Source organism: Trichosurus vulpecula, chromosome 1 (assembly GCF_011100635.1).
Source record: "Trichosurus vulpecula isolate mTriVul1 chromosome 1, mTriVul1.pri, whole genome shotgun sequence".
Classification (NCBI taxonomy): domain Eukaryota; kingdom Metazoa; phylum Chordata; class Mammalia; order Diprotodontia; family Phalangeridae; genus Trichosurus; species Trichosurus vulpecula.
In genome coordinates, this window is record NC_050573.1 from 417,104,570 (window position 1) to 417,129,917 (window position 25,348).

General features: G+C 38.3%; 1 protein-coding gene across 2 annotated transcripts in view; it reads right to left on the reverse strand.

The window, feature by feature from the left end:
* Positions 1-454: 454 nt before the first annotated feature.
* The window catches only part of ARL15 (ADP ribosylation factor like GTPase 15), a 523,367-nt gene continuing 498,473 nt past the window's right edge, over positions 455-25,348 (reverse strand). For both annotated transcript variants that reach the window (XM_036760629.1, XM_036760625.1), the window contains one exon: positions 455-3,328. In XM_036760629.1, coding sequence (XP_036616524.1) covers positions 3,176-3,328 — 153 coding nt within the window. In that variant the 3' untranslated portion in view covers positions 455-3,175. The remainder of the gene's footprint in view (positions 3,329-25,348) is intronic.

The following is a 25,348-nucleotide window of genomic DNA, read 5'->3' on the forward strand; positions in this document are numbered from 1 at the left end:
CCCTTTAAAGACCAATGCACATGTGGGAATCCCCCAAAGTAGCTTTAAAAATATTTACTTATTCCACAAGTATATTTACATTTGTGGAAGTAGTTCCTTCCACCAAATTGAGGTATTCCTAGAAAGCTGTTTTTATAGGAAATATAATAAAACACTGTTTTGATTGAGGCATGCCATTTTCCATTAGCACTCTTAAATTGAACTCTGTTCCCTCATTTTGAAGGAATGACTTGAATGAAAGCAAACTACTGCCAAAGACAAACCAACTGGAAAAGGCACTTTTTTTTAAAAGGTTCCTCACAGTCACTTCAAAGGATATTCAAATTAATCATTTGTTTTAACCAGAGAACAGTAGAACTGATTTTGGAGAACTCTGTATCAATAGGCAACACAAACCAAAATGAAAAATCGTGGCTCCCAAATGCTAACACTGAAAGGAGGCAGGCTAAGGACATCAATTCTACTCAGCGTTTATTTTCATTTAAAGATAGTGGAAATCACGTATAAATCATTGACAATACAAGTTCCCCTCGCCTGGCAGTTGTCCACACGAATTGGTCAACTTCTAAGTATAGATGCTGTATTTTTAGTATAAAGACAGGATAACATAGACAGTTAACTAGCAACCAAGACCGTAAACTACAGTAGATACAAACTCTTGTAATATAAATTAATTGCCATTACAAAAAGGCAACTGCTTTAGCTCATAAGGTACAAAAATTGTTAACTCCATAAATACAATGAAAAGCTAAGAGAAGTAATACATCACAGACTTCTTTTTTTTTCTATATAGTATCTGAATATGCAAACCAAGACACCTGTGGCACATTACACAGCAAGTAAGAATCCCTCTCTCTCTCTCTCTCTCTCTCTCTCTCTCTCACACACACACACACACACACACACACTCACACACACACACACACACACCCACTCCCATGTGGATTTCCGAAATATGGCAAATTCTAGAGTTACAGGGACAGGATGCAACACGGAAACAGTGAGACAGCAAGCTCAGAACTGCTAGACAAAGAAGGAGCCTTATTGACAGTTGTAAAGCATTAGGCGTCAGACAGAAACTTGTCAAAAACAGCTGTTGTTGGGTACTGATTGATAATGTTTTCATTCTGACTGCTGAGACACTGCAGACAGTCGTAGGTCTGAGAGGAAGCCCAACACTGGTGCACACATGAACACAGTCTCTCTCTCTCTCTCACACACACACACACACACACACACACACACACACACACACCGGGAAGTCATTTAACAGATGGCGTCGGAGCATTAAACCACAGTATCTTAAAAAGACAATATTCTACATTTAATGAACTTGCAGGGAAAGCAATCTCTAATGGTCAGATTTATCGCTCTCAGACAGTGAACCACAACAGGACAAGATGAAACAGGAATTTGAGATCCTGGTCATCGGAATAGAAAGTATGTGCTGCTCAAATATTACACAGTATTAAAAATATTCAAGAACACCTTAGACAAAAAAATTAGGTATCATTTGCTACAGAGCTTTTTGATCCATTCCATAAAAAAGGTTGAAGAAGTTATCGAACATTTAAAAGGTGATGATTTCATTAAAATCCACCTATGCTATTAAACCACAAAAACTACATTCAAATAACATGAAGGGTCTGATGTCTGTTTGTCCTCTGGAGCAGTGATGAGGTACTATGTCAACCTGTCCTTCGGTGCCATGTATGGGGATAGTCTATGCTCAACAAAAAGTAAGAACATGTTTTTACTGCTCAGGTGTATTAAGAGGGTTTCTAAAGTTCATCCACTTAAAAAAAAATTTATAAGGCCCAAAAAGTCCTAGTCTACCAAGGGCCTAGAGAATTTAATTTTTAAAAGCCCTCTATCCAGAAATCTGTTTTCAGTTTCAGGAGGGCAAAAAGGGATCAAACCCCAGAAAACCAATACGTTTCATTCCATTTTGATTCTATGAGTTCAATTAAATGGATTAATTTTTAATTAGTTCAAAAAATTGAAGCTGGGCCAAGGACAAATGCATTAACATTTAGCCCAGAGCAAATTATTGAGGCCAAGTTGTCAACCTCTGAAAATAGAGGTTTGTAATAGAAACACTGATAGACCCTCATCTACTGTGGAGAGGCACTAGCAGACCACTAAAATACAATAGCACTTTATGAATGAATGATACAAATGATTCCTTATCTGAAACCTTTGTCACAATTCATGCTAACACGACAACCATTGCCAATTTTACCTATGTTTAGTTTGGCTAGTCTTAATCATTTCCATTATTTTATTTAAAAAAAAAAACCAACTATTTCCTTAATTTCTATCAATGTTCTAAAGATTTCTTAAAAGAAAATAAAAACAACAAAATAGCTAACCGATCATTTTGTTGCAGCTTGATTTTATGAAGATTCTCATTCTCTTTATATTAAGAATAATTTAGACTTGATAGTAATCTGTATATCTTGATAGGAATTTGTGCCTGGATATCACTGTTCAAACACAAATTTAATGGTCTATGCCTTTAAAGTGGGTAGAGAATGAGACTTGGGTTTTAATCAACCCAAAAATTACTTCTGTTGTCATTAAGTGACACTTCAAAGCCAACCTTGCCTCAATAGAGCATTCCTTCCTTAAAAGATGATTTATTGGAACTGTTGGTGACCATTCTTCACGGATAGTCCATGAGGGCAGCATCTAAAAGTAAATGCCTTCTGAATATGTAGAGGTCCATAAGAAATTCAATGATATACATATTACATATAACACATTTTATAGATCCCCTTTGGGAAAAAAGTCAAGGAATTGTGAGTACTTTTGTATCCTTCACAAAATATCTGACTCTTATGAATTATAAGTCCCATCCATTTCAGCACAAGGCAGATCATGGAGGTTCTCATAAAAACAGAAGGAAGCTACATGCAATCGACAGAAAAATTAGTGGTAAACGGAGAATAAATTCTCTCTCAGTAGTGTGTACTTGGACTTTAATATCAATGATAATTTACCTGACTTACAGAATATTTATATGAATAGAGAGATGAAACAGAATCTGGAATACTTGAAGGAAAAAAAATGGATTCAAAGCGGTTAATAGTTTTGATACCAAAATAAAATTAAAACAAGAAACAAACAGGCTAGGTACATGGACCTTCCAAGAACTGGTTTTCTTCTCTAGCTTTCACATTCTTACAGGTTCAGGGTCCTTTTCTTCTAACAAATTTATCAGCTGAGTGAAGCTGTCTTTTACTGCATTCAAGTTATCTAGTGAGCAGGGATGCAGAATCCAGCGTTTTCCTCGTGCAAGTGGTTCAAGTTCAAAATATTTTTTGATCTACAAAAAAAAAAGAGTAAACACCTTATTGATAAAAATCCTATTCTTCCTCATAACAATCATTTGGGAGAGGAGTAGGGTAGGGGTACTCAGGCCATCCTAAGAGGCTGATCAACAGCTGTTCTTATAATATAGCTTCTATGTTGTGAATTGAGTGTGTTTTTTTTAGGGGTGAGTGACCTGTTTGCAAGCCACCATTCTGTCCATCCACTTCACAGCATGGGAGGTCCTATCAAGTCTGAGAAAGAATTGCAAGCCCTTGCAATTCTTGCAAGAATATGCAGGGCCAACTACACCAAAGATGGCAAAAATTCAAATTCAAATCAAAGGAAGCAAATAGCTTCAGAACATTGCACTCTGATGCCTGGAGACACTGGTGACCTACAGTATGACACTGGACGGTTGTGAGGAAGCTATTCAAGACTCAATTAATTTGACTATAAGTAAATTGCCCCCATGTCAGAAAAAACAAATAAAAAGTTCCCCCACTTTCCCCGTCAAAAATAACCAAACCCATCTCTATGACACAAGAAGACACTTAAAAGTAACTCTTATGAGTGGATAATCTCTTCCAATAGTAAAAAAAAAAAATCATATCCTAAGTTTTTCCTTTCTAAAAAGTCTAGTGTTTTTATTGCCTATAGGGGAAAAAAGAGGAGAGGAGACTGACTTCACAACTGGCATACAGGGTCAGGCATCTGCCACTTTTTCATCACTTAAGACATGCATCCCCGCACTGCTGAAAAGTGTCCAATAAAACCCCATCACAAGCCAGTCTCTTACTGATAAAGACACTGATTTAATAGGATTTTGGCAAAATTGAGCATATATAAACTCATGTTGCTAAGTAATGGCCAAATTTTTGATTTACAAAATTATTGGTTATATTTCCTGTGGTTTGGGCAAGGTGAAGACCAATGTTTGTGAAACCTTTTCTGTTAAATTTCCTCATGTACATTCTATCACACACACTCTGTCATGTTTATGTGGTATTTATAACGTGGGCAAGGTTATACATAATGAAAGATAAATACACTGGAAGCCATAGCATCAGATGAAACACTACTCAAAGACATTCCTGGTCAATAAAATTCATTAAATAATGCGTGCCATGAAAAATTTCCAGGGTCTTACCTTCGTGAATACCTGATTCAAGAAAACTGCCACAATTTCATGCTATTTAAAAATGCAGTCTACATTAATCACTATATGCTAACACTGACACACTAGAAATGTAGTGTTTTAAAGGTGACTTAATTTGCACACTTTTTGTCTAAATTGAAACATGGGTAGATAGGCAAAGGATCTGTGATTTCAAGAATAACAGGAACTCTGGTTGAAATGTTTGTCATCAGTGCAGATCACGATTAGGCTATGACTTAGATGAGATGTAAAGAGTTGATTTGTCTATAGTCAAACAGCTAGTGTCTATGGCACAATTTGAACAAAGGTCCTCCTGACATCAATCCCTAAGTCACGTACTCTATGAGCTAGGCTAAACTACTTCAATTATGAATATTCTTGAGAAATATTTGTTTTCTATACTCATAAAGAAGCTACAATTACATCAACATTTCTTCTATAAACTGTCAAAGGAAATAATGATGGTAGCTATTCATCTACTAAATTAAAACTGAGAGGTTATAAAAATTACACACAGGAACATGTTAGTGGGTAATAACAGATATGTAAAAGAGGGCATCAGTAAAATAATTTTTTAAAAAAATGCACAGTAGAAAACAAAAAAGTGCAGAAGGGGATAAAGAACAATTTTATTGCTACCTTGTTAAATTACATACTTAGATGTACAAATGTATATAAACAGATATATCCTTAAAAAAGGAACTATGGAACTATGATGGTCAATTTCATATTAAGGAACTGTTTTGTATTATTAAAATGTTTGTTTTTTTTAAAATAAAGCCTCTCTTGTTTTTACGCACACATGATTGAAAGCCACCAAAATGTTATATAAGGAAAGTCTCAGCAAGGTTTCAGGGTGAGCCATTTAACAATTAGACTAGGTAGCATCTTTGGTTTTGTACAGTGCTAAAGGTTATAATGTATTTGGTGGTAAGTTCACAATAATAAAAAAAGAAACTTTAATTAAAAAAAAAAACCTTTAGAAATGCAGTTTCATTCTGAGATCAGGATGCAATGACATCCAGGATTGATGGATCAGGGCAAGAATAATGATAAGCTGATATTTACATAGCACTTTAAGATGCATAAAACATACCTAATGATTCTCTCATTAGATCTCCCCAAGAACCCCATGAAGTAAATGCTACCATTCATTATCTCCATTCCCATTTCACTGATAAGGAAACCGAATCTTGAAGAAGTTAAATGACTTGGTCCCTGATCATATAGTCACTATCAGAAAGTTTTGCAGACTCCCAACTCAGTGCTCCCCCCTGACAACATGCCAACCCCCACACTGTTAAATATCACACGTGCACACTGTTAAATAGCACATCTTTGCTCTCCAAAGATCATGTACAGTTTACATTTCTATAAATGTTGATGCCCAAGGAAAATAAGCAATGCCTACACCCCTTTTTTAAAAGAAACCATGCATAATTTATCTTTAAGAGGGTGCCAAAAATGAACTGTTTCCACATCTATCAACATCCCTGCCCATAGAAGAAGCTCATTATTGATCTGGTGAAACTGGTAATCAGCAGAAAGACAGAAAAGGGTTTGCAGGAAAGGACAGATTCGGGGAGCAAAGCATAAATTCGTTGTGTAAAGCACAACAGTTGATTGTTCTAAATAGGATGGAAGTTTCAGTTCATTAGTGTTATTTTTCCAAAGCCTCATAGGATCTGTGTTGAGGAAAAAAAAAAACAAAAAAAACGTGAGGCTGGGGAGATTGCATCAGTTGGACCCAAAATGGCTGAAACTTGAACTTATGGTGCAATGTAATGTTTGATCAACCAGAACTCATGTCAATAGACATAGTACACATAAGCAACTCTAGAGCTTGGATGAGTTTTCACTTTTGACAAATTTACAACCCCTGGCATGTAGGCCAGGGTTTTACATACTACTAATGCTTATTACTTGAAAGGGTAAATGAGTTTGATGCTTTAAAAGACCCCTACCATGTTAATAACACTCATCTGGAACAACTTTCTACCTAACTTTGACTAAATATTAGCTTAAATACATTCTTCTATAGCCAATTCTAGTAAAATTGAGTATCTATTTGGCTGCCTGAATCTAGAGATTGAGCACATATAAACTGATAAAGAACAACACTGCAAAACTGACCACAAGCTAAAAATCAATGTTGGTTAAGCTTTGAAAATTCACTAAAGTACATGTGCATACACAGGGAGGATGATTCCAGAAGAAGCTTAGGATGATGGTAACCACATGCCATTCATTATAGAGAAGCAGGAAGTGAGAGCTGCACAAAACAAAATTGAGTGTGCCACCTGATAAAGAAGGCTAATGGTGTTAAGCTGACAAAAAGGACTGAGTAACTTGAGATTTTTAGACCTCTAACCCAACTGAATGTCTACCATACACCCCCTACTGGCAGACAACAGCTACTTACTGGCTGAGTACACATACACCCACATTAATGATACCGATTTCAAAACTAGTCTTGGCACAATAGTAATATCAGAAATTGCAAATATATATGTTTGCCACAGAAAAGAGCTTTTCATGACAATAGGTTTTGTGTTTCTGAAAACACTGGCTTCAAAACAACATGAAAGAGGATGAAGACACAGCTGAATCTCAATATTAACAATATTTGTATTATTTCAAGAAGAAATGAATACCTGTGCTGAAAGAGCTATTTTTATGACAGGTAATGCAACGAAAAAAGCAATTTCTCTCTCTCTCTCTCTCTCTCTCTCGTACACACACACACACACACACACACATAGCAGAATGCTTTGAGAAAATGAATCTGATTGACAGCACTTTTTCTGCTGGATTCTTTATTAAATTGAAGTGTCATAGCTTCGGGAACTCCTGGAAAATGCTGAAACAAGAAGACAATAGACATTGCACAAGAGCTTCTGGAGACAGGCTTCTGGGAATGACATCAGAGTACAGCTGTCTGGCATACCTGTGGCTATATGGCTATTTGGGGGATACCCACAGAGTGGGTATTTGCTAGAAGCAGCTTTGTCTCCAACCCACGCACGGAAAAAAAAAAACTAACACTCATAAGCGACCTACCAAATATTCTTGTTATGGCTCTCCTCAGTCATACAAAAATATGAGATAATTGGCATGACTACATTCTGTGATTTAAATATTGTCCTTATGGTAAGGTCCTAATGCAATAGGCACCAATCAAGACTATCTCATCGTAGCTCATATTTGTAGCAGCTGTTAGAACTGTGACACATCAAAGAGCAGGACCAAAGTAGTCACTTGGAAATAGGTTTCTTTTTTTTTAATGCTTCCATGAGAAAACAAATAATAAAAATAGTCTTTTCTCAATCAGAGTAGCTCATTTAGTTGCAAGGATACTAATTTTTATACCTTCCTGCCCATTTCAGATTCCTGATTCATGTAAATCTACTGAATGTGATAAATTATACAAATATATGTATGTATGTATATATACACACAAACACACACATATGTATATGTACACACACGTGTATATCAGTTATGGAAATTGAAATACTTTCTTCAAGAAGAGACAGAAAAAGTGCTACATATGGCAAGTGTTGAACAGAATTATAAAAAAAAGAAAACTGATCATATCTTCTGAGACAGGAAATAACTGTTCATGGTATAAATAACAATCATTTCAGACTCACTTGTCAGCATAAGTCAGCAATGTGCAAAGGTAAAAATAACAAAACAAAGGGATTAGGATAAAAAATACTGTGTTCGATAGTAACATTTCTAGTTCAACCTGTTTAAAGAAACAATTATCTCCAGAAAACAAGAAATGGACAAAAGTAAAGACACTGACTCACTAACATTTCTTAGAGAAATTTAACCAAGGCACAATGCTAATCACAACAAGAAGGTAGCAAGAACCGAGAAATTGCCTCTGTGAAAAAAAGGTCTCCTTGCCTAGCTGATAAACACTAATTTAGAGCTGAGATGCAAAACATCATAGAGGAAACGGATGGAAAGCTATGAGTAATATAACGGCAAGGAAGAGTGAAAAGGGGATAAGAGGGAAATAAACCTGCATACAATCAATTAAGCTAGATCATTCTAAATAAAATGAAATGGGAAGAAAGGCAGATATAAAATGGTACAGATTTGCTAGTGTTGGTTTTTTTAATAGTGATCTATTTTCCCTGATGAAGGTAGAAGTGCGAAATCAGAATTCCACTTTTGTGGAGGATGTAGTATTTGACATTTGAGAAGAGGCAAAAAAGAGAAGGTGGATTTGACAAAATATATGCCTGTTTCTAGAATCTAGAGATGACAATTCTTAGGTACTCATGAATTGATTCTCAATAGAAGCAGAAAAGGAATGACCATTTAAACAGTGCCTACAAAGTATCAGGCCCTGTATTCAGCACTATACAAATTTTTGGTCCTCACAACCACCCTGGGAGGCAAGTGCTTAACTTAGAGAGAGGTTCGGTGACTTGCCCAGGGTCACAGAGCCAGTAAGTTTCAGAGGCTGGATTTGAATTTGGGTCTACCTGACTCCAGGACCAGTGTTCTTTCCACTTCACTACCAGCTGCTTCTAACTCAAAGATAAGAAAAAAAAAAAAAAAGAGGCCATGAAGACTGGTTAAAAAAAAAAAAGGTAGGGACAACCTCTGTGATACTAGTAACTTGGGATTATAACAAAAGGAATGAAGAAGGTCTTTAGTGGTTTGGGGAAGGGAGATATGCTATAGAGGAGTTATGGAAAGAGATGAGCAAGAATCACAAAATCATTATAAGAGAACACAATAAAGCACACATGACCCTAGTACACTAAATCTTATCATTGATTGACAAGAAAAAGAATGAAAATGGAATTCTTAAGAAGTGAGGCCAAAATCTTTTAACTAATTTAAGTGACTTCTTTTTGTTCATTTTGTTGGGAGGAAGCTTATTCTCATCTAATCACGGTAGGAATGGGCTGATAAAAGCTGATGAAACCATCGAGGGAGAGGATAATGGCAGAGTGGTTGAGCCAACACATCAAAAAAAGGAGGAGTAAATGCAGGGTATAGGTGGGGCATCTTGATCCTGAAAGTCTCCGACCTTATCCACTTCTCTTTGGCACAAAGTCAGTAGAAATTCTGGGTCCTCATCCATGGCCCCTTAGGCACCTGAAATATCAGTTAAAATATTTGTGGCCCTCAAGGTAGAAGGCCTAAGTCTCTAAGCCAAAATTCTCATTTGTCTAGCTGTATGATCTTTGATAAGTTACTTCTGTGCTCTAGAGAGGTCTCAAATTAGATGACCTCCTAGGTCCCTTAACATCCTTAGATTTTGGGGTTCTGACAATGTTTTAAACTGCCTGGTGAATCCACTAATTTCTTGGTCCCTGGCTGTGATATGTTTGGCATGAAGAAAAGCAGTCAATTAAAAAAGAGGATGATTTGGATTTTTAGATAAGTCATAAGAAAGGACAATTCAAATAGGATGCAGGGAGTGGGGAAAAGAAAACCTTTCAGAAACGAAGAAATCCTTGAGATCTTCTCCTCACCCCCAGGAAAACGTGATCTATTTTTCTAATATAGTTTGGGCAGAAGAGTAAAGGGCTTTGAAAATACTAAAGGACTTAATGCTGAAGTTAATGTACAAGACTGGGGGAAGGGGGGGGGCAACAAAAAAAGTTTTGATAATGGAGTTAGATAAGTTAAAGTGAGAAACTGGAGAAAAGTCAACAGCGATGATAGATATCAGTACAAATGGAAGAAACGCACATAGGGTCTAAGAAGAAGAAGCAAGAATATTAAAACCATTACTGTTCTGATGCATGATGCAGATTCCATTCAACATTGTGCATTTCCCCCTTGTTCATCACCTTATTAAGTGTAAGGCACTGTGCTGGGCACAAATTCAACAGTCCCTACCTTTAGAGAGCTTATGTTCTATGGGGGCAAGGGTAGAATTCCACTGTATTTTAAATACAAACTTCCTCTCAAAGTTTGCAAAGGTTTTATTTTTCCAAATACCAGAGAAACAGTCCTCATTCAGATTTAGTTCATCTTGGTTGTGAGCTCCCTTATAAAACTGTAGCAGTCATTTAATTACAAGAAAGATGATTGAAATACAGCCAAAGAGGATGAGAAATTTATCCCTCGGCTCCAATTAAGTAGATGTTAAGTGAGAATGAATGGAGTGAAGAATGTCCAAGGCTTCGATTTCAGAAGTTCCTTCCTATTCCTGTTAACCCAGAAAGAACTTTCACAAATGGGGCCACTCCTCAGATTGTTGACTCCTTTTGTGCAAGGCAAGAGATGCTCTCTTCTTGCACTTGTGAATGCGTGGAAATGGGGACAGCCTTTGGAATAAAAATATTGGGTGACGATTGGGTGGGGCTTTTTTCTGGTTCTGTATGGAGAGGAGCCTTTTCTATTTGAAGCCAGCTACTCCCGTGTGTTGGTTTTTAGCCAGGAGAATCTCAGTAGAAAGAACATAAAACTGAGAGACAATAGGTCTAGGTTTCAGTGACTATACTTAATTTTGCATTTATTTCAAGTTTTTTTTTTTTTTTTGCCAGACCTTTAAAGCTTTGTCATCTTATTTACAAGATCACTGGGAATCCTAGCTTGGTAACCTTCACCAGAACTTTGCCCACATTGGGCTCCGGGACCGGGCCTATAGAAAGGAGATAAAGTGCCCCAGAATCATTAAGATTCCTTAGAGTACATTCTTGGCAGCTTGTTCAAAGAAAGGTTAGGATAGAGAGAGAGGTAACAGCTGTTCCCCTTCTCCTTGTACGGACTGTAGAATTTTGAAATCCTTAGAAAGGTACTAAATATGTCATAAAACATAAAAACAAATAATGAAACTAAAACCGAGTAATGATGTTAGATGAATAGCATACTTCATTCACTGAAAATACATTTTAATTCCAAATAAACTTTGTCATACTCCTGAACAGGCAATAAACATAGGATGGTTTGTATTTTACTCACCAACAATAAGGATTGTTTAATTACCATTTTATGTTATCTAGTCTTGCAACATTATTTTATAAGAGATGTCTAGGAATCACTGATTATGATTACCAATAACATTTTTTTAAAAAAGCTGAAATTTGAATATATAGTCTATAGTCAGGTAGCCTAAGATACAAATCACAGAAGAAACTGGAAAAAAAAAAAACCCAAAACAAAACAAACAAAAAAAAATTGCAAAAGAGCCTCCTGAACAGCAAGGGACTGAGTAGCAATTTTCTCCCGATTTTTGAAAATCTCAAGAGTTCTTAGAGGCTAAAACCTCTGGAAAGAGGTTATACTTTATTAATCTTCCATTGTACAATGAAGATGGCAGAGTTTATATAGACTTCTGTCCATCTAAATTACTCTAACACCTTTACTTCAGTTTCATTCAGATCAGAACCTAGGCTAGAGATCCTTTGACAAGCTGACAAACTTAAAACAGTGAGTCAACGAGCATTTTTTTAAGCATTTACTATGTGCCAGGCACTGTACTAAACCCTAGGGATACAAAGAAATGCAGCAGTTAACACTAAAAAATTCAATAGAACAAATGTAGGCATCAGTGAAGATCTGTAAAGGCTGTTTAGGATATTCCTTAAAATGCAAAAACAAGAAACAAAACCCAAACAATCCTCATTAGCTTGGAATGCTAAGGCTAAGGGGGAAACTTTCTGCTCTTTCAAAAAATGAAAGAAATATTTATTATAAAAATTAAATTAAATGGCAGCTAGCTTGACTTTAACATACTTAAGAAATATAACATTGGTAGAAGGCAATGAGTTAATCTCTTCCTTTTCAACTTGAACATTTGATGGACTATGACTGAACCTAGCCATCATTTATCAGCTTGTTTTTCAAGAGAGTAAAGTAACACCTGCCCATCATGGCACATCTTTTGGTAATGCCACTTATCTCAAACCATTCTTCCTTTGCACAGTAAAAGAAAATAGCACATTCTCCATCAGAATGTCAAAGCAGAATGGCTCAATTTCCAAATGGTGACAAAAGAATTTTGGTTGCGGCATCTGGATTTTGGAATTATGTTCCCTCCTGTTAAACTGGCAAATTCAGAAGCACAATACAAAATACATCTCTTCTTTCCAATCACTGTATATTGAAGGTAGGATTCGTTTTCATATCCTTTAAAACATTCACACAGGGGTGGAGCCAAGATGGCGGCTGGTAAGCACGGACTAGAGTGAGCTCTGTACCCAAGTCCCTCCAAAAACCTATAAAAAATGGCTCTGAACCAATTCTAGAACGGCAGAACCCACAGAACAGCAGAGGGAAGCAGGGCTCCAGCCCAGGACAGCCTGGATCGTCTCTGGGTGAGGTCTATTCCACACGGAGCTGGGAGCTGGGAACGGAGTGGAGCAGAGCCCAGCCTGAGCGGCGTGGACGATCCAGACCAGAAGCCGGGCGCAGGGGGCCCTAGCGCCCTGAATATGTGAGCTGCGGCAGTTACCAGACCCCCTCGACCCACAAACACCAAAGACTGCGGAGAAGGTTAGTGGGAAAAGCTGCAGGAGTGGAAGGAGTTCGCGGTTCGGCTTCCAGCCCCGGGGGCAGCGGAGGTGGGGCAGCTACGGCTGCTGCTGCTTCCGGCTCCAGGCCCACCTGGTGGGAGGAATTAAGTGGCAGATCAGAGCAGGAGTGCAACAGCCTGCTGAAGATCTAAGTCCAGCCTGGACTGGGGGTTCTTGGGGAAGGAGGAGTGCGGCTCGGACAGAGCTGGCACCTCCCCCCCAAACGTAGAACATAGAACTCGTTAGTCTACAAGCAGTCATACCCCACTGAAAAACTCAAGGGTCAAGTTAGTTGGTTGGGAATATGGCCAGGCAGCGAAAACGCGCCCAGATTCAGTCTCAGACTTTGGATTCTTTCTTTGGTGACAAAGAAGACCAAAACATACAGCCTAAAGAAGACAACAAAGTCATAGAGCCTACAACCAAAGCCTCCAAGAAAAACATGAACTGGCCCCAGGCCATAGAAGAACTCAAAAAGGATTTGGAAAAGCAAGTTAGAGAAGTAGAGGAAAAATTGGGAAGAGAAATGAGAAGGATGCGAGAAAACCATGAAAAACAAGTCAATGACTTGCTAAAGGAGACCCAAAAAATACTGAAAAATACACTGAAGAAAACAACACCTTAAAAAACAGACTAACTCAAATGGCAAAAGAGCTCCAAAAAGCCAATGAGGAGAAGAATGCCTTGAAAGGCAGAATTAGCCAAATGGAAAAGGAGGTCCAAAAGACCACTGAAGAAAATACTACTTTAAAAATTAGATTGGAGCAAGTGGAAGCTAGTGACTTTATGAGAAATCAGGATATTATAAAACAGAACCAGAGGAATGAAAAAATGGAAGACAATGTGAAATATCTCCTTGGAAAAACCACTGACCTGGAAAATAGATCCAGGAGAGAGAATTTAAAAATTATTGGACTACCTGAAAGCCATGATCAAAAAAAGAGCCTAGATACCATCTTTCAGGAAATTATCAAGGAGAACTGCCCTGATATTCTAGAGCCACAGGGCAAAATAGAAATTGAAAGAATTGATCGATCGCCTCCTCAAATAGATCCCAAAAAGAAATCTCCTAGGAATATTGTTGCCAAATTCCAGAGCTCCCAGATCAAGGAGAAAATACTGCAAGCAGCCAGAAAGAAACAATTTGAGTATTGTGGAAACCCAATCAGAATAACCCAAGATCTGGCAGCTTCTACATTAAGAGATCGAAGGGCTTGGAATGCGATATTCCGGAGGTCAATGGAGCTAGGATTAAAACCTAGAATCACCTACCCAGCAAAACTGAGTATCATGTTCCAAAGCAAAATACGGAGTTTCAATAAAATAGAGGACTTTCAAGCTTTCTCAGTGAAAAGACCAGAACTGAATAGAAAATTTGACTTTCAAACACAAGAATCAAGAGAAGCATGAAAAGGTAATCAAGAAACGGAAATTGCAAGGGACTTACTAAAGTTGAACTGTTTTGTTTACATTCCTACATGGAAAGATGATGAGTATGATTCATGAGACTTCAGTATTAGGGTAGTTGAAGGGAATATGCATATGTATATATATATATATATATATATATATATATGTTTATGTATATATATAAGTGAATGTGTATGTATGTATGTATCTATGTGTATATGTATGTATGTGTATGTATGTGTATATATATATGTGTTTATATATATATATATGTAAAAGAGAGAGAGCAGACACAGGGTGAGTTGAAGATGAAGGGAAGATATCTAAAAGAAATAAAATGAAATTAAGGGATGAGAGAGTAACATACTGAGAGAGGGAGATAGGGAGAGATAGAATGGGGTGGATTATCTCGCATAAAGGTGGCAAGAGGAAGCAGTTCTATGGCAGGAGGGGAGAGGGCAGGTGAGGCGGGAATGAGTGAACCTTGCTCTCATCAGATTTGGCCTGAGGGGGAATACCATACATACTCAGTTGGGTATCTTACCCCACAGGAAAGAAGAGGGAGGAAGATAAAAAAAAAAAAATAAAAGGCGGGGGGATGATGGAGGGGAGGGCAGATGGGGGTGGAGGTAATCAAAACAAACACTTTGGAAAGGGGACAGGGTCAAGGGATAAAATTCAATACAGCGGGATGGGTTGGGAAGGAGCAAAATGTAGTTAGCCTTTCACAACATGAGTATTGTGGAAGGGTTATACATAATAATACATGTGTGGCCTAGGTTGAATTGCTCAACTTCTTAGGGACGGTGGGTGGGAAGGGAAGAGGGAAGAGAATTTGGAACTCAAAGTTTTAAAATCAGATGTTCAAAAACAAAAAAAAGTTTTTGTATGCAACTAAAAAATAAGATACACAGGCAATGGGGCGTAGAAATTTATCTTGCCCTACAAGAAAGGAAGGGAAAAGGGGATGAGAGGGGAGGGGGGTGATAGAGGGGAGGGCTGACTGGGGAACAGGGCAACCAGAATATAAGCCATCTTGGAGTGGGGGGGAGGGTAGAAATGGGGAGAAAATTTGTAATTCAAAATGTTGTGAAAATCAATGCTGAAAACCAAATATGTTAAATAAATAAATTGCATTTAAAAAAAAAAAACATTCACACAGGGCCTGGTTTCAGGCTCCCTATTTTGCTGGATGGTTCCCAACTTAATGCAAGTGTGGGAGTGGTCAATGAGGGCCCAGTCCTTAGAGAAAAGACTGGGTCTTCACTGGTGAACCCTTTTCTCTCTTAAACTTCATATGGCAACCAGAAAAATCAGTGCCCTCTCACCTCTAAACAGTTTTTAAGAAATCGTAATATAAATAAATACCAGTGAAGGACATGTAGAAAAAATAGTGCATGTACACAAACCATTGCCAAATCTACACTCTCTGCTCCATTTAGGCTCATTTCTTCCGATTCCCTGTACAGCTCTGCCATGCTAATTTACATTTCCATCTTTGCTCCTGCTTTCCTCTCACCTGAAATACCATTTTCCACCCTTCCACCTAGATAAATACTGCTCATCCTTCCTCAAGTTTTGTCTTCTACATGAAGACTTACGATTATAGAATAGACTGCCTGAGTTGGAAAGGACCTCAGAGAAAGAACAAGACTTCTTCTAAGGACACCACCCAACGCCTAAAAGCAGTAAGTACCCAGGTACATCAGGTACTTCTATTCAGGAAATTGAGAAGGATCCCCTCCATACAGACCCATAGGGAAGGGGTAGAGGACTCTTGCCTCTGGTATTTGCTGACAATTGGGTGGGGCTTTTTCTGGTTCTGTATGAAGAGGAGCCTCTTCTATTCAAAGCCAGCTGCCCCTGTATGTTGGTTTTTAGCTAGGAGAACCTCCGTAGAAAGAACACAAACTAAGAGACAATAGGTTTAGGTTTCAGTGACTATACTTCAGTGTCTGTTTTCAGTTTCCTGATTTGTAAAATAAGGGTGTTAGATGAGATACTTAATTTTTTCCCCACATCCCTTAAATATATTTTTACTGATATCCTTTGTTTCTGTATCACCTTCAATTTTGAGTATATCCTTCTCCACTCCCCAGTGGGTCAATTCTTGCAACAAAGTATAAATAAGAGAAAGGCAATTCAGTAAAAGAGGCATATCAACTGAGTATGATAGTATATGAAATAATCCAGACCTGCAGTCTTCCACTTTTGAAAAGAAGGGAGGGAAGTGTGTTCTCTCAGTTTTTCTGTAGAGTCAAACTTGGTCACAATAACTGTACAGCACTCAATCTCATTTTCTTATTCTTTCCATTTACACTGTTATAGTCATTATGTATATAATTTTCCTGGTTCTGCTAACTTCACTCTGCATCAGTTTATGTGAATTTTCCCATGCTTCTCTGTATTCTTTATAGTTACTGTTTCTTTTTGTGCTGCCTCTTTTACCAAGCTGTTAACTGTCCTTTCATCATTTTCTTCTGTTGCTTTCATTCTTTATCTAATTTTTCTTCTACCACTCTTAACTGATTTCGAGAATCATTTTTTAGCTTAACCAGGAATTCTTGTTGGGCTTGTGTCCAATTCATATCCCTCCACCCTCACCCCCCTCAAAGACTTTGCTGTTTTAACTTGATTGTCTCCTTCTGAATTTGGGTCTTGATCTTTCCTGTCAACATAGTAGTTTTTGTCAGGTTCTTTTCTACTCTATTGCTTGATTTGGAACTTTATGCTAATATTGGGCTCTGTTCCCAGCATGGGGTGGGAAGGGGCATTGTCTCAAGCTTCAGACTTTTTCCACACTTCTTTTTTTAGAGCCAGCTCTGAGAGTTTGGAATTTTTCACTGCTTCCAAGGTGGCATGATCTGGGAAGAGGTGTGGTCACTGCCCTCTTGGTCTTCACACTGGTCTTTATCTAGGAGGTGTCTTAATTTCTTGGGATTGTGATCTATACTGCTCTTCAGAGCTCTTCCTCTCTGGGTACCCGAACCGTTACTATCCCTCTGGGTTTCCACTCCCTCTTGACTGAAAGTGCTCTTCTCCACCCTTGAACTACGACCCAGAAATAGATAGAGACAATAGAGTTATTAAACAGTTGCCCCTCAGGGCTCCCACTTCCTCTGGATAGAAAGTGCTCTTCTTTGCCCTTGAACTATGACCCAGAAGTGGGTATAAGCAATGGGGATGCATCTGTTTTTGCATCCAGTATTAGCGTAGGGGTACTTTATAATCTTTTTCTGACCAGTTATCTCTGGCTTGAGAGCTCCCAAAGCTGGTGCTGCTTCTATCACTACAACCTACTCCCACTACTGGTGTTTCATCCATGTGGGCTCCAGGCCAGCTTCCTCCCCTGTGTCACACATTTCTCTTTCTGACCTCCTATGTTATCTTGGGCTGAAAGAATGTCTCACTCTGACCTTTTGTTGGCTCTGCCACTCCAGAATTAAATTTGAGGCGTTATTTTCAAGTTGTCTGGAGGAGAAAGTTGGGAGAATTTGGCTGAGTACTAGCTCTATTCTGTCATTTTGGCTCTGCCCCCCACCCCATTCCCCCACTGCTGTTGTAGAATATTTTGTTACATTCATATACCAAAATTTACTTGGCCATTCCCCAAACAACAGGCATGGCCTTTGTTTCTAGCATTTTTGTTTGTTTTTGCCACTACAAAAAGTGCTGCAAGGAATGTTTTAATGTAGAGGGATCTGTTTTTAATCTTCTTGGGAGTTTACACCCAGGTATAACATCTCTGAGTCAAAGGGCAGTCTAACATTTTAGCCCCTTTTTTAAATGCACAGATTAGATGGTCTCTAGGTCCCTTCCAGTTCTCAAATTCTTTAAAATGATGAGATCATCTAGTCCAAACCCCTCATTCTAAAAACGAGGAAAATAAGCCCAGAATAGAGTATTTTACTCGAGGTTACACAGGCAATGCTAGCTATTTTACTTAACCTGCTTGAGTAAAAATCAGTAAGTCACTTTATCTCTGGGCCTCAGTGTCCCCACAGGTAAAAATGAGGGGACTGTGCTAGATGTTCCCTGAGATCTCATCTATGATCCTATGATTCTGTTAATGGCAGAGGTGGTACACTGGTCCTCTGACAACAAATGCAGTGCTCTTTCTACTACACCACATAGGTCTGGTACTTAATTGCTTTCTAATGCTTTCTTATGAATTTGTCTTATCTCTACCACTCAATGATCAACTCAAGAATTTCTTTTTTACATCTGCCTTCCTTTCAAGCTCCTTTGGCAGTGGTCAGGACAAAGAAGGCACTTAATGCTGTTTACTGGCACAGAATGAACCAACAGTAGAAAAAAGTACATACCATATAGCATATTTATATCCTATATTGGAAGAGTGAATGAAAAGGGAGTTATGGGATCTGAATTTTAGAAAGAAGTGACTATCCCTTTCTAATTAGCTGAGGAAAGCTTCATGGAGGAGGTGAGACCTCTATAATTGTTTAAATATTACAGACCTCAGTTATGATTACACCATGACACAAACTATGGGCATCTAGGATGAGTAATTTTGAAAATAAAATAATTACCTATTTATCAATGTTGGTGTCTCTATGCCATTTTTTCAGTCATTTTTCAGTCATGTCTGACTTGTTGTGACCCTTTGGGAGGTTTTCCTGGCAAAGATACTAGAGTGGTTTGCCTTTTCCTTCTCCAGTTTAATTTGACAGATGAAGAAAGTGAGGCAGAGTTAAGTGACTTGTCTAGGGTCACACAGCTAGTAAGTGTCTGAGGCCAGATTTGAACTCAGGAAGATGAGTCATCTCGATTTCAGGCCCAGGCAGTCTGTGCCATCTACCCCTCTATGCCACATACACCAACAACAAGCAATTATAAAGCACCACTGATTGCCAAGCAATGTGCTAGAAATAAAAAGGCAAAAAAAAGGAGCTTCCCTGCCCTCAAGATCCTATATTCTATATACATATAGAATACACATATAAGTAAATGTCAAATGAATGTGAAGTAAGTTCTAAGTCATTTCAGAGTGGAAGGACTGCCCTGACAGCTGAAAGAATCATGTAGAAGGTGTTACCATGAAGGCCTTATGAAGCATTGTAGGGAAGGAAGCAGGGAGTGCCAAAAAGCCCAGAAAAGAAAGCAAAAGGACAATCTATAGATGCAAAGGTATTTAGACTGGAGGTGGAAGACTATGTATGGGAAGAACAAGTAGGTCAGTTGGCTGAAATGGAGAGTGTGGGAAGAGAAGTAATGTGTAATAAGTCTGGAAAAGGTAGCTTGGAGCCAGACCGTGAAGGGCTGAAGGTTTTCAACGTCAAATTGAGAAGTCTTTATTTTATTCTAGATACACCACGGAGCCCATGGAGCAGGAAAAAGACATGGTTCGACCTGTGCTTTCAGAATGTCAAATTTGGCAGCCTGGTGAAAATTGGATTAGAATGCAATGAGACTGAAGGCTGGGAGATCATCTGGAAGGCTACTGCAATACTCCAGGCACAGGAGTCAACTATAGTGGTGTCACATAGAAAGAAGAGGTCACATTCAAGAGATTTTGTGGAAGGAGAATCAATAAACCTTGGCAACTGAGTGGAAATAATGGGGCATGGGAGACTCAAGTACCCTGAAGCTATGAACCTGGGTGACTGGAAGGATGGTAGTATCCTTAACATCAATAGAGAAGTGCAGAAGAGGAATGGCTTTGGGAGGAAAGATACTGAGGCTTGTTTTGGACAACTTGGGTTCAAAATTGCCTACGGTACATCCTGTTGAACATGCCCATGGGGGAGTAGGTAATGTGGTACTGGAGCTCAGAAGAAAGACTTGGGCTGGCTATATAGACCTGGGAGTCACCTGCATGGAGATAATAACTAAATTTTTAAAAGCTGATGAGATCACCAAGAGGGAGAATGTAGAGAGGAAAAAAAAGAGCACCCAAGATGGAGCCTTAGGTACACCCACAGCTGGGGGGGTGGGGGTGGGGAGGGAGTATGACGATGAGCCAGCCAAGAAGACTAAGAACATGGAAAAAAGAGCCTCTTTAGAAATCTCAATACCCTAACATATTTATGTTGTATGTTGCTCATGTAATCTATTTAAACAAAACATTCAGTTTTTATTTCAGAAGATGGAAAGCATTTATGTGCAAAACCCCCACATCAACAACTATCACAATAACAAAAACTATACAACTGCACTTGTCTTTGCATGAAGGTGTAGACATCAGATTGTTCCCAACAAGATCTAGAACATAGCTTTTATAAGCACAGGGCATTCCTACTTCCAAATGATATCTCTGTATTTTGTTCCGTTAATGTGTCTATCTTGCATTCTCTCTGCTCATTTGGGAAGCATTCATTTTGATACCAGGCAATATCCAAAGAGAAATACAATTCTGTACTACAATCCTTTAGCAATCTGATTCAACATCTTCCATGTCTAAGAGAATATTATACAACCACTGAACTTATCTTCAAGGAGTAAATACTGTAATACTTTAATAGGCCGTCCCTGGAAAACTTCTTCCTGACAAAAAGGATTACAATATGACTATATAAAAATCCCCATCCACTAGTTAAGAGGCCTAGTTAAAGTATGTGCTGGACACTGAAGGAAGTTAATGAGTGAAAGGCCCAAACTCACATATCAGAGACAACCAATTAGCTTGTCTGAAACAGAGGCTTGTAAAACTATCAGATACTTGTAAAATGGTCTGCTACACACGAGTAAGATGTTGTTTAAATGGCTTGCTTAACTAAATGCATTCACCATGAAATTGATTCTTTTAAAGCATTAAAAAAAAAACCTTGATACAAGTTAACTGCACAGGCTGAAAATGGGAAAAAAATCTGGCATTATAAAGTCTAGGTTTCAGATATGAGTTCTATATTTTATGAGGTCAAGGGTTATTAGAATGAGAAACTCATCAACTACCCACAACTGCATCTGCCGGCAATTACTGAAATGGTTTTATAAAACTGGGCAATTCCTCTGCGTTCTCCCTGAGTGGCACTGTACGGTAGGAAGTATTGTGCATTTATGTTACCACTGTCCATGCAGCTTCAGCACAGCCCCAAAGGAAGAACGAGCAAGAACACCTTTCAAATCTAAGACAGAGATCAGAATAACATTCCCCTATCCTGACTTCTTGTTTTACTGAAAGTACATGCTAATAATCATGTGCCTGACATCAAGTGATAAAGACGTCATATTTTAGGTGATTGTTTCTTTCTATTTGAAATTCTCTTTTAGTTACATTTTTAATTCCCTTTAAAACTACTGAATACTGTTAGACAGATGACCCTAAATGCACGTGAGACAACTGCTTTGGGATAATACAACCAAGAGAATATGCTTTTTTTTTTTAAAAAACCTTGTCTGGGAAAATTCTACATGCTCTTACTGAACCCATCGGTATGCTAAAATATGAGGAACCATTATTAATACTAACCAACAAGAATGGGGCAGCTAGGTGGTACAGTGGATAGAGTGCTAGGCCTTAAGTCATGAAGACTCACTTTCCTGAGTTCAAATCTAGCTTCAGACAGTTACTAGCTGTGTGACCCTGGGCAAGTCACTTAACCCTGTTTGCTTCCATTTCCTCATCTGTAAAATGAGCTGGAGAAGGAAATGGCAAACCACTCTAGCATCTTTGCCAAGAAAATCCCAAATAGGGTCACGAAGAGTCAGACACAACTAAACAACCACAACAATAACAACAAAGCCCAACAAGGATAATGGCCAGGACATTTATATGCCACTTTGAAGAGTCCCAAAGGGTTTCACAAACATTTATTTTCCACTCGATCGTCACAAGAATCCTGTGAGGTAGGTAATTATCCCCATTTTACAGATGAAGGAAACAAGGCTTAAAGACAGTGAATGACCTTTCCCTTGGCCATGCAACTAGCAAGTGCTAGAAGCCAGAATGAACCCAGGTAGGTCTTCATGACTCCAAATCCTGGGTGGATTTCCACAATACTGTGCTCCTTTGTCAATCAAAATCCTAAAGAAATAAAATATAAAATAAAAATATAACTCATTAGCACAAGTCAGAGCACTAAAAAAATCTTCTACGTGAAAAGAGTAAAGCAGTGTGCTAAGTGCTTGACTAAGCACAAAAAGAAAAGCCAGTTTCTACTCTCAAGGAATTCACATCCTAATAGGGAGAAAGAACACACAGACAAGGTTTCAGCCCACTGAACCTCAGGGTATGACGGCAAAGCATGTCTAACCCTGGCCAAATGTGACAACTAAAAAATACAAGCTTAGGAATTGTCTTGAGGAAAAGAAAGCTATCTTATAAGCAGTCCTCAGAAATTATAGTTTAAGACTTCATGCTGAACTGTACACATGGTGTCTCAAAAGTCTTAGTGCAGTTTTAAGCTGTTGAAGCTTAAATTTTAAAAAGCCTATAAATTATTAAATTATTGAAAAGCTTAAATTTTAAGCTATTAAAGCTTAAAACCGCACTAAGACTTTTAGGATACCCTGCATATTGTCACTGAAAGTTCAGTTCAAGGAATATAATAATCAGACTTCCTGAACCAAAATTCTTATTAAGATAGGATCTTATTAAGAATTTGGAGCCACTAGAAATCCTTATAGAAACTAACATTCAATTTTCTTTAAAGAATATTGCAGATCACTCACACACACCCACACACACACATACATACACACACACCCCCCAGGAATACCTAGGCATTAACTATCAAAGGCACATTAGACATTTTTTCACTTTGGACAAAAACGGTTTAGGGGTGAGGGTGGATGGGAACAGGGTTAGAGAACAATCTGTGTGGAATGTGACAATGGCAAAGAGAACAACACGTGTGTACAGTTTTGTGGGTGAGGGGGTGTAAGCATGTATAGAGGACAGTCGGATCCCTGCTATGGTTACCCTGGGAGAGGTGACAGATCATCTTTCCCTCCTTGGCTGGCATGTGATTCTATTTCTTCATCCTCCTTTGGAGCTAGGTCTTTTCTCCCAGTCCCCAGTGAAGGACTGTGAGGGGTGAGAACTTTAGTCCCCACACTTCCATAGGGAAGAAGCAGCTTTCTCCTCAGGATATTGGAGGCTAGTACAAATCCTCAACTACTCCACCCTAGCTAGGGCTCTGATTTTAATATCTTTCATTCAAAAGTGCCAAAACACTGAAAAAAAACATTTTTCTTTATGAAGCACTTTGAAGATACTATCGTTTCTTATTTATCAGGAAAAAAAAAAGCAAGGAAGGATAAGTCCAGAATTATGATGCAATCTGCCCATAAAAGACAATGAGAACTCCAAATTACCAGTTCAGAGGCTATGCTTCATAGTTACATTGCTCTGGGTACAGAGTAAATTTATTGTTTTATGAAGCAAACCTGTTTTTTCTTTTGCCACTAAATTACTAGAAGACCTTGAAACACTCCCCTGTTTTCCCTCTGTAGAAGTAGAATGCTACTATAATATTGGAGGGAGAGAATCAAGCTGGGCTGACTCCACAAAAATAACAATGCATTTCGTATTTTTCCTCCTAAAATGAAGGCAAATATCAATAAAAATGAGAATATATTTTAACTGAGACAGAATGGTATAATGGATAACACTAGGTTTGGGGTCAGAAGAACCTGGGTTCGGGGTTGATCTTTACATAAGGTCTGACACTTAGCAATCAGCTGTCTGACCCCAGGCAAATCATTTAACCTTTATGCGCTTTAGGTAAATCCTTACAACTTAATGGACTAAATCAGAAGCAACTTGTGATCTGCTGCTGTGATGTAAATTCTCACACTGGGATTTACTTTCCCATGCTAATTAAATCAATGATCCTTTGCATGTTTACATAGACTTTATTTGATTTGCATGTATGTTGCATAATATGAATATATGAATACACATATTTGTGTATAATTGCATAAGGATAAATCCAATTTCTCTGAGCTATAAATATAAATCCTTTTCTGAAATGAGCAAGGCAAAGAAAAAATAATGCTTGCTACTAGGATTTCAGATCCCTAGACATTTTAAGTGGAGGCTGTGAGTGTTTTAAAGCTCACTTGTGATGAGCTTTAACCTATAACATCCTAGAGAAATGTGGTTCTTAGAAATAAAGGCCTACCTATTGGATGCTTCCCATCAGACCACAGAGTACAAATAACCTGCACACTTGTTAGGAAGCTGAATGCAGCACCTACTTATTCATAAAACATATAACTAGTCAATTAAGATGCCTTTTGGCCACTGAAACACTGGAATCTAAGGTGCGCCTGTGAAGTCACGAGTACAGTAATATTCCCCAACTTATTCACAGCAGTAACAGTAACAGTTGACATACAGACATGCATTCATAATATATTATATATAGATATATCTATCTACCCACTTATCTATCCATCTATGTGGCTTACGAAGTGCTTTATATAAATTATCTCACTTTATTCTCACAGCAACCATGCAAGGTAGAGATAATTTGCTCATGTCATCCCCATTTTACAGACGAAGAAACTGAAAAGCCAGGTGACTTCTCCAGAGTCTCAGAGAGAGTAAGTAACAGAGTCCAGATGCAAACTCAAGTGCTTTGAGTACCTTCTAGTACCTTCTTCACTCTAACTACACAAGATGACCTGGCACAGTGTTCTGGAGTTGGTACTAATTGTAACCTGACTTGTGTGAACTCCTAGGGTGCTTGGTATGGAAAAGTTACATAGACTGTCATCAGGGGCTTTCTGAGTTTTGCCTAGCCACCACTGACATGGGAATGACCTTTGTTAAGTCAGCAAGGATTAGAAAACTTACTACCTATATAGCCCAGAGAAGAAGAAAGGAAAGTCAAGTTTTATAAAGATGAGTAAACCATTAGGGCTGGGTTCGGGAACTGAATTGTTCTCTTTGGGAAGAAGAATTTACTTTATCAAGACAGTGTTCAATGTATTTGAAAGGGGTAGGGGGAAATTAAATGATACTCCAATGGCCTGAAAGAATTAAAATCCCTACTCTCCCCCCCTC